Source organism: Limulus polyphemus, unplaced genomic scaffold (genome assembly GCF_000517525.1).
Source record: "Limulus polyphemus unplaced genomic scaffold, Limulus_polyphemus-2.1.2 Scaffold1281, whole genome shotgun sequence".
Classification (NCBI taxonomy): domain Eukaryota; kingdom Metazoa; phylum Arthropoda; class Merostomata; order Xiphosura; family Limulidae; genus Limulus; species Limulus polyphemus.
Genome location: NW_013666891.1, coordinates 113,946 through 124,481, shown reverse-complemented (window position 1 = coordinate 124,481; position 10,536 = coordinate 113,946). Strand labels below are relative to the sequence as shown.

At 33.8% G+C, this 10,536-nt stretch overlaps 1 protein-coding gene across 1 annotated transcript in view; it reads right to left on the bottom strand.

The window, feature by feature from the left end:
* LOC106462914 (leucine-rich repeat serine/threonine-protein kinase 1-like) overlaps positions 1 to 10,536 on the bottom strand; it is a 257,033-nt gene that overhangs the window by 133,605 nt on the left and 112,892 nt on the right. Inside the window, exon 7 of the mRNA XM_022390319.1 lies at positions 5,377 to 5,500. Within this exon, the coding sequence (XP_022246027.1) occupies positions 5,377 to 5,500 (124 nt within the window). The remainder of the gene's footprint in view (positions 1 to 5,376; positions 5,501 to 10,536) is intronic.

Genomic DNA, 10,536 nt, shown 5'->3' with positions numbered 1-10,536 from the left:
TTCTTATTTTATATTCTAGCTTGTCAATATCAGCAATTTGAGTTCCTAATTTCTATGAAGCTATAGACTTGGTATTTTAACATCAGAAACATCTAATTTGAACCAGTGCTGCATTCAACAATCCACTTGACACACAAAAATCTATGTTTAGGTGTGTTTTTTAATATTTACTTTTAAATTAAGAAATTAATTAATGTGTAATACTAAAATTTGAATTATAATCTACATTTTGACACCAAAGTTACTGACATAAATTCATAAAATAGTAGTTCAATAAAATTTTGAATGTGAGTCAACAAATACGATGACATGACCCGTGACCCATATGAAAAGGGTTAAATAGTGTAGGCCTTGTGTACAAATGTAAGTTGTGTTCTTAATTGTTAACACATTTACCTTCATCAGTGTTGTATGCTGTATTCATGGCTACATAACTGTTCCAATAGGTAAAGATAAATAATAGATATAAATTTTGACAAAAGTAAAACATGATATAGTTTATTGGATATTTAAAATTGAATTTCCTGAATAATAAAAAAGTCCAGCTGACATTTTCTATTTCTTTCTTTAACATTTTCGAATAGTTAATTTCATTGCATGTTAAAGCTTGAATGAAGAGATGAGAAACTTAGTATGCATTTACCAGTGCAATACAAACACAACAATTTTCATTATATTGAAAAAATAACTGTATTGGATATATTTACATGATTTTAGGCACACAATAAAAATACAAGTAGAAACTCTAAGAAAAAAGGAAACTATCTTTTTAATCTTTTCTTTAAAACATCATATTAGAAAACAAATTCTGAAAATTTACAACTTAAAATATTATACAAACACTAAACCAAATTACATAATTTTTTCAAGCACTAATTACATATTATATAGAAAGTGTGGGAGAAATGTTATGCAATTAGATTAAGCATGAGAATACAGCAAACAGAAGCGTCAGTGTTACTCTGCTGGCCTAGAAAGAATAAAGATTACTCAATATATGTTTCTTAATCTCAGAAAATTTTGCTATCCCAAAAGACTGATAGAAGTTTCTTTGCATCTTACATTAATTTATGCGTTATATATTCATCATAGCATTTTCAAAATTTTATTTTAAGTATTTTCATCAATAAAACCCTCACAAGATTGTTAAATATTTCTTATACAACAAGAAACTTAATTGCAATTTTAACAAATCAAAAAAGATAGTACCTGCCCACCAAAATCCCAGGTGCGAAATGTAACAGGTCCATAACTGGGTTGACCTCGAACTTTCTTCTCATACACCCAATCTCCAACATCAACACCAACTGTTGAAATACTGACACCTTTTGCTGTTTTCAAGTTGATGTGTTTGTTTCCCATTCGTTTAGCCCAATGCTACATAGCAAAATGAAAATCATGATTGTTTTAAATTATCTTACAAGCATAATAAAAATAACTTAGATACTTATCATCCCCTTAACCCTGTAACCCCAGGTATCCTTTACTGCGCATGACACAATCACATTCAAAATAGCATAAAATCTTAGCTAATATTACATATCTTAATAGAATACAAGTTTTAAGTTCCTAATTCTACAAGGAAATATATTTAAAAAATCCTGAATTTCCAGTAGTGTGACCCACATGACACAATTTGTCTTAGCATGTCATCATCCCTATTTTATCCATCACCCCTTAAAAAATGTATGAAATTAAATGTAAAATACTCATAATTGCTCAAACAAACCACAATTTTCATAGCCTTCACTTTTGTTTGGTTACAGAGCTATTAAATAGAAAATCAGACCCCTTCTGCCATACCCACCTATCACATCCTCTCTTTCACAATTCCTTTATAGTTCTTACGTTTCATTATAAATTACCTATAACCAATAGAAAGTCAAGGTTTTCATTTATCAAATGACGTATTGAATAAGGTTGTGTTCTGAACAGATAATTGTCAATTTCACGCAGAGTAGCAAGTGGGAAAGTTAACAAACAGCTTGGATAAACTTGTAATGTAATTAAATAAAAATTGTTAAGTGAATTAGTATAATTACTATAAAAAATCTGGCGTAACCCTCCTTGACAAGAGCAAGAAAAAAGAAGATTGGGTAGGTATTTCTTGTTTCTCATATCTATTCTTTATTTATTATTATAAAAGTAACTAAAATTAAAAATACGGATCTTTTTAAGTTATTTAAGACTAGATTAGGTAAAATAAGTAATAATAATATAATTAAAATGGTTTACGAGGCACGCACGCGAGCAGCTTGTGGGTAATGTAATTCGACAGTGTAATGTGAGCTGCTCGTTCCCCGTGTGATATACAACATATAATGGTGCAGATAGTAGTTAGACATGGTTCAAAGGGCAATAAAACAATAAAATTTAATTGTAAATAGATGTATGATGTTACGAACTTAGGGCTGCTTAGGATAAATGATGAATGCAGTATCATGTTACAATTTGAAGTCAAAGAAGAAAAAAAGGTTAATTTAGGATTATTTCGATTTTTTTTTTTTGGGGGTTATAAGGTAGGTCAAATTGACTGATCTCATTTTGAGATAGGATAGAGAAAATAAAAGATAAACTATAAAGTTTTACTGAAAAAACGTTTGAAATGCATTTCAGAGATTCTACGGATTACACAAAAGAAATTTGAGATTTTTGAGATGAGGAAAAGTATTTTTAATTTTAACATAAAAATTACTTTGCACACAGACGATTCAAATACTCAATATATTCACAGACAAATCTTTATTTTATTCTATTAAAAATACTTCACTAAGAAATACGAGTTTTTGTATATGAAAGATTTGTCATATTAACTGAAAGACTGTCAAATTTCGTGACGATATACCCACTATATTAACAGTTATAATTATTAAATGTATAAAGACTTTAAACGAGTACAAAAAGGTCACGGAGTCAGTCAAATTAACTGATCCTGCATTGAAAGTGTTAAGGGACAAACCAAAAGCTTCGAAGTGAGGATTACCCCACTAAAGTCAAAGCCACTGGAAAACAAAAGGATCAAGAGACCACTCCATCAGATAGATTTGTCTGGATGTGAAGATGATTCATGACAAGTGCAAAAGCACCCGGAATATGATGATATTATATGAATACCGAAGGCATGGGCCCAAAAAAAAGATCTAACGTATGAATACACAGGGATCGAGAACAGGTGCCACCCTTGTGATTGAGAGAAGCAACCACTGGAGAAAAGTTGGAATGGTTCATTACCAGACGATTTCTGATCAAACAGAGAAAATGAACCAAAGCACAACTTACAATAATAAGTTCTAGGATGTTGATATGATAAGACCTCTCGACCTCAGACCAAAACCCATATCTTCCTGTTGATCGACCTACACATCCCCTCTCCATGGGATATCTATGAAATGTGGAAATTTGGATGTTGAGGAAGAAGTGGGACACCCACCAACATGCGAGTCATGTCTAACCATCAGAAAAAGAATCCCTTGTGAGATTCCAATGGTCATGAAAAGCCAACAAAAGAACCCACATATGAGCCTGACCTAAGAGGATAAAGGCTACCATTGAAGATTACATTCCCAAAAGATCACCAAAGGGTAACAAAATCATACAGTCAAGCTCCCACCAGACCAGACCCTTCTGGTTACTCTCTGGTGCTGTTGGCAACATGCCCATCTAAAACGACATGATGAGAAACACCAGGGAGGAGGATCAGGGAGGGGTAGATAAAGACCAGAATGGGAAAAAGGAATAGGGGCTTGTTGTGGCTCCAAATGTTACAAATATGGAACCAAAGAACAAAAGGTAGAGTGTTGATGCACAAACTACGTGTGATTCCAAAGACACAGATATATGATAGAAAACATACCGCCAAATAAAAAGATCCATATGTAAATCCCTAAAATAAAGAGGTAGCAAATGACCGGGACAAGGTCAAATTATGAACCAGAAGACCACAACAATAGTGAAACTACGTGTGTAAAGCAAGAGCCGAAGACGACAAACAAGCCAACATGGAGGTAATAAAGAATCATAGGAAACCAGGGCAATGGATAAAACATTACATACCTGAGAAATCATGCTGAAAAATGCCATATTATGCCTATCTGATTCTACAAAAGGGGTAGTGGAAGACACGACAAAATCCAGTGGTATAAAAAGGCTATCAAATCTTTATTGGCCTGAACAGGTTCAGCTTGTTCCAGAGGATTAATGGGGCAAGTTCAGGAGAAGGAGATTGACCCATATAATAATCAATCTCATGGTGGATAATAGCAAAGAAATCCAACAACAGGTCTCTCCCACCTGCAGCCTGTGAAACAGTGCTAGAGGTATGATACCCGAAGTGTGAACATCAACCTCAGAATTCCTTGTAGAAATACATAAATCAAACAAAGTGTCTGATATAAAATATGTGAGTGTGAGAAAAAAATAATAGACTGCAAAATTAAGTTAATATAAGTTAAAGAAAAAAAAGTAATGAAGAAATCCCACTTCAGAAATTAAATGATTAAAATCACAAAAGCGAAGCACACAAAACGAAAAACATCTGAGTACTGCCAAATAAGAAGTGATAGTTTGGTAGAATCAATTCGAGGGAGTCAGATGCATCATGAGAGTATATTGCATTCTTTTTTGGTGGAGGGTTGATGCATGATGATTTGCATGAGAGATGCATTGGAGTCAGTGAATTCCAATGGAGGGGAGATAAAAGGCTTGAGGCATGCGATTTTTTTTTTTTTTTGCATACAGATGGCAGCACTGAACAAGAATAGCTATTTATGTGAGTGGAGGTAATGTACTGTATCGGATTTCTTTTCATATAATCATTATAGCTTATTTTGAGGTTAATTCACTTTGACTTATTTTGAGTTGCCTTTTCTTTACTTTTTGCATCTGCCTGTTGAAGCTTTTGTGTATATAGGTATCATATCATTATCATACCTGTGATCCAAGGGAAACAGTTATTAAAACTACAACCTAGTTAGTTGGCTTCTAGCTTGGACCGTTTATGTTTCATTTTGAAGTTTGAATCTATGAAAGGAAGACTGTAAAAAGAATGGAGAGTGTTGACACACTTGAAATAACAGTATTTTATGGAAGTGATTTACTGCCAAAACTTATATACTGAAATTTTTGTCAAATTTCAATTCCAACACAGTTCCACTTCCTATTAGTTACTTTCAACATCTCTCTGTCTCTCATCTTTTTCCAAAATGTTTTCCCAATGATTTCAGGAGTTATTCATCATCAGAATGACACTGAATTATTAACATGTTTTCCTTTTTTTGTTTAGAATTTACAAATACATTAATAATAAATCACTAACTCATTAACACACTAGAAGTTCTCTTTACATCATGAAGTAACACAAACAAATAGGTAACATACTTAAATAATAGTGTGCTACATCCATTTGGTGTTGTGTTGACAATCACATCAGCATCTGGACCTGCTTCTCGAAGAATCTGTTTTGCTTTTCCAACACTACCAGTTTTACAAGCTTCTTGAAGACCTAAAGCACATTCAAGAATCTTTAAGTAAACTATCAACTGAAACAACAACTAAAATAACAATTCCAGGTAAGAGAATTTAATTTAGAGACACATAAGAGAAAGTAGGGAGATTTAGAAATAGTGCTTCATTGCAAATTTGAGGTCAAGTACAGATATACATGTAGCTCATTAGTATTCTGTGAATTTAACAAAAAAAAAGTAGTTTAATATAATTATATCACAAATATATTAATTTACTCTTTAAGCAATAGTGGATAGCAATTTATTAATTTATAAAACATATTTCAAGCTACATATTACTACATTCACAACTAGCATAAGTGTTAAAAGTCTTTATAAATGAAAGTTTTATTGAACTAATTCTCTTGCATGCTTATATATATAACATGTAAATGCTGCATCTGTTCTAAACCATAAATGGGTAGGCTCATACAAACTTTCCTCACAACAAATATGAAAACATGATAATAATAAAAAGACGCTGTATGTATCACTTTCATACCAAACCTCATATTAGAAGAAAATGTATACTGCAAGCATTTTTAGCACAACAAGCATAAAAGTATAATGAAATAACAGGTAACATAGCTTTTAAAACATACAATACTTTTGTTATAATAAGAATGACAAGTCACAGGGATAGCACTAGTCACCTTGGGTAAATGTGACATTTATTGAGAACTGTGAATTATTGGATTTGGACAGCCTGGAACAGGACTTTGAAGAAGAAGCAGCTGAAAGAATTAAGTGACAGTTTCAAGTAAGGAAAAGCAAATAAACACACTCTGTTTGTGCTCAGTGTCATTATAAAGACTGTTTAATTCGCATTTCACTTTGTGTACAGTCTCATTAATTCATGTACATCACAACTTAATTATCAAAAGATTGATATCTTGACCAAATCTTCAGTTATTATTCAGACCTGTAAAATAATTTGAAGGTTAACTCAGTTTTACAAAAATATACCACAGAATGGATAGATAAAAGAAAACATTTGTGCTGTGACTACAAGATATCATATTGCAGCATTTGTTATATGTGCTGAGGTGTGTACTGCCCTTTGCTTCTTCTAAACTTGTTTGGTTAAGTCTTAAAAGGCTTCACAGTGAAGGAAATGACATTTTTAACAACTTGAAAGACTTACAACCAAGATGAAGAGTCAGTCACCTAGAAGGATATTTGTCAGCAATAACTGCTAGGTCTATATAAAGTCCTCTTCAGGATGTCAGACATTCCCTGATGCTGCAGTTGTCCATGACTTCTATCTCACTATAACCAATGACTCATGAAGAGCCACCAATATCTGGTGCACAAAGAATGGATGTCCTAAATCTTTCTAAAGAACTTAGTAAAAGGGAAACATAGACGATCAGGATCACTGTGGTGGTGTGTACAGGACTCCCAGATTTAAGCTAGTTAGAGTAATAAAGCCCCAGCTATGGTCAAAGCCACTTGAGAGAGACTGTCAGTACCACTAGTGAACAATGTCCATCAACTAGCAGATGAGACAGCAAGCACCAACTGGCAAAGTGAGTGAATCATGGAGCAGTGGTGACATTCACTGAGCTGATAGGTGTACTGCTAAAACAGTCATAGATCATGGAGGACCTTGGGGTTGAGCAGTACCTATGGATGAGCTTGCTTGTGCAAACTCATCATTCTGCCATCCTAAAGCAGGGACCTACCAAAAACATCTTGATCATGATCATGGTTCACTGTGAGTGAGAACAAATAGGTGACAACCAACATTCAAAGGTACAGTGAAGGATAATTTGGTCCATTCATTTTTGAAATTTTTCAGGTAAGTAACTGCCTGCAATAACTGGGCTATGGAACAGGCTGTACAACATTTAGTTCTGAGTTTAGACAGTTTTGCCCTAGACTCCATCAAGCACTTGAACAAGAAGCAGCTCTGGGACTATGAGCCAGTCACTACTGACTTGCTCTGGAGGTTTGACCAGGTGGAAAATAGAGAAATTTATTGAGTTGAATTTAAGGCTCAAAAGCTTAATCCCTTATGCAGATAATAGACACAGTTTGCATGGTATGGGTTATCCTGGAATGGCCTCAGAAGTTCAAAAGGTATCCTCATTGTATAGTTTGTAGAATGGTTACTTAGCAAGACAATATGCCATCAGTTGGATGAAAGAGATCTTCGTATTCTTCCTGAGGCAGTTTCTCTTGCAACGTGGTACCAAGAAGACAAACTATACCTCACAAACAATCAACCACCCACATAAGAGAGCTTCTTACTTTTCTTGAGGCAGTTTCTCTCGAGATGCAGTACCACATAGTAACTTTGAGTCAGATGCTGAGAGGAAGACAGACTGTCCTATCCAGGCAATCAACCATCCACACATTCCATTGTTATGCTGCAATCACACAAGTTTCCAGTGAACAGGCATGGCTATCCCAGTCCTCCCATGATTTTATATGTTGCAACTTATGCTACCAATGTCTCCATCAGGGTGTTATCCTAGAAGAATTAGAGAAGCACATGCTTTGCCTATGGAGCATCAGGTTACTTTAAATAAACTGCCAATACCTAGAGAGCAGGAAGGTAGACAAGGTTATCAATTTCAATCAATGATGCAACAAATACAGGATAATCAACAGTGGGCTACAGACTGAAAACACTAGAGGAGTCAAACCTGGCCACCAACTTGGGTAAGGCCACAAGTTCAACAAAAAAACTTCCACTGAAATCATGGTGGTCAGTCCAGCTCTCTAAGATCTGAGTGGTTTTGATATGTGCCTGTTGTAGGAAAATGGTAAGGGATAGCCAGAATATTGGAAGATCTTACAATATATCAAACATACAAACGACCACTTTGACCAGTAGTTGACACATACAAGACAGAAGAGGTGCTAGGATAAGACTGAGAAGGAATTAATGTACCAAAGTGGAGACTGGATGCAACTTTAGTATAGGGCAGCAAAACAGAAAACTCTTGGTTCATGTTTGAAAAAGACGTAAATCTTGTGCCAGTCCATTACGAATAAGGTAGATGTTACGGCAGTCAAGGGATGCATGCCAGCATATAGTACACTTCAATCAGACATGTCCATACATGACCAATGAATCTCTGTTGAACTGGCTTGACCAAGAGCCATCATAGGAGGTAATTGGGTCAGAAGAGGTTGAACCCACTGCTTTATCCCACTCCAACCCTAAAAATGAGGAAGAAGCTTAGAGTACATATCTTGCTATTTAGAATGAGTCAGGAAAGGAAATGAAAGATCTAGTGGTGCAATTCAACTTAAATGGTCCACAGAACCTCTAACTCCAACCTTCTAATTGAAATGGCTGGATTTAAGCTCATCCTTACAGATAGAACAGTCCCTGACTGTAGGATCACTGACTGGAAAGAAGTTGTGATCCTGGCTTTTATACAACCTATTAAATAAAGTTCATCATACAATGTATGCATTATATGGTGCAAATTCAACTTGATTACCACAAAACAAAGACAGCTGGACAAGTTGATATAATGCCTATTACACTGATAGTTTAGATGAAAGAAGAAAATAACTAGTTTAAAAACTCAGCTGAAAGGTGTTGCACCTTGCTTTCTGAGCTATCAGATAGTATTTTAAGGTGCAATGTGTACTCTACATTTTATGATTTCAACTCAATTTGGTTTGTTGATTGCAGCATTAACACTGACCAAAGGCTTTTACAATCCTTACTTTCTAAGCAGTCAAACAGTTTCACTAAAATATATGTCCACAGAATATGGGATGATAGCTTTTTAACACTTTTGAATCAGCTGAGTTTGTGGCCTCAATCTCAACTTTATAGTTTCCATACTATAGCTTCTAATATGTTTTGTGTATCTTAACAAAATTTTTAATAAAGTATTTTGCCTACAAATTTCTCCATGAATATATGGAGTCAAAGTGTTGACTGCTTTCAGTGATTTTCATATTATGATTAAAAATACATTTTTTCAACTCAAAATTTTCTAATTTCATTTGCATAATCTCTAAAACCTCCAAAATAAATTTCAAATGTTTTGTTTCAGGAAAACTTTATATTTTGTCTGTTATTTTCTCTACCTTAACTCTATATGAGAATGGTCAGTTTGACTAACTTCATAACCATCATAAAAAAATATGAAATAAATCAAGAAAAATTCTTCTAGTTTTGTTTTATTCTCTTGTGCTCCGCACGTTCAGAAAATGTTAAATTTGTTGTCTTTGTAGTTTAAACATTTCTTGGCTCATGCTAACCTTCCATATTTAGAAAGAATCTAGGTTAACTGCTCTGTTTACACATTTTTCTCTCAAGTTATGTAGGGCACGTTTGGTGAAAGGAGAAATAAATTTCTCTGAACTCTTGGTAGATGCCACAGCCACTTTGTTTACATAGTATTGTGATTCCTCAGTCAATTATACTTAGTTGGGCTATATGTTTATAACTAATGGAAAGAGTGCTTTTTGAAATATGTTCTCTTAACTGGTGCAAAGAATTATATAGACTTTTATAGCAAACTAGTCAAACTGCTCTTAGACTGTTGCTGCTTTGTCCATGCCACTTTATCATTATTTCTCACCTAGAAATATATTAGTCAGTTAGAAAGTTGCATTGTATTTGGGTTTTAGTTTTATATTTTACTTAATTATGTGTTATTTATGTTTTAAGATGAATACTTGAAAGGTTAATCTTTTTTTTTTTTAATAAGTCAATGCCTGCTCAGTTCACAAGGGATAGCATAATACGCGAATGCCACAATGTTATGCCGAAAGTTTCTCAGCCCACAATACAGTAATACTGGCCAGGGACATCCATTGACATGTGTTGTGATAAATATCAATGCTAAAGGACAGGAAAAGATAATAAATTATTAACATAAATTATATATGAAAATATAAGTTGTTTTAAGATTATTTCACAAAATATTAAGAGATATGTACCATTTTCCTATGTCTTAATTTTTAAAATTTTATTGTTATGTACTATACACTATATAGCACAAACTGACAATAATAACTACAGTTAGTAATATCACAGAGAAAGTGAAATATATATATA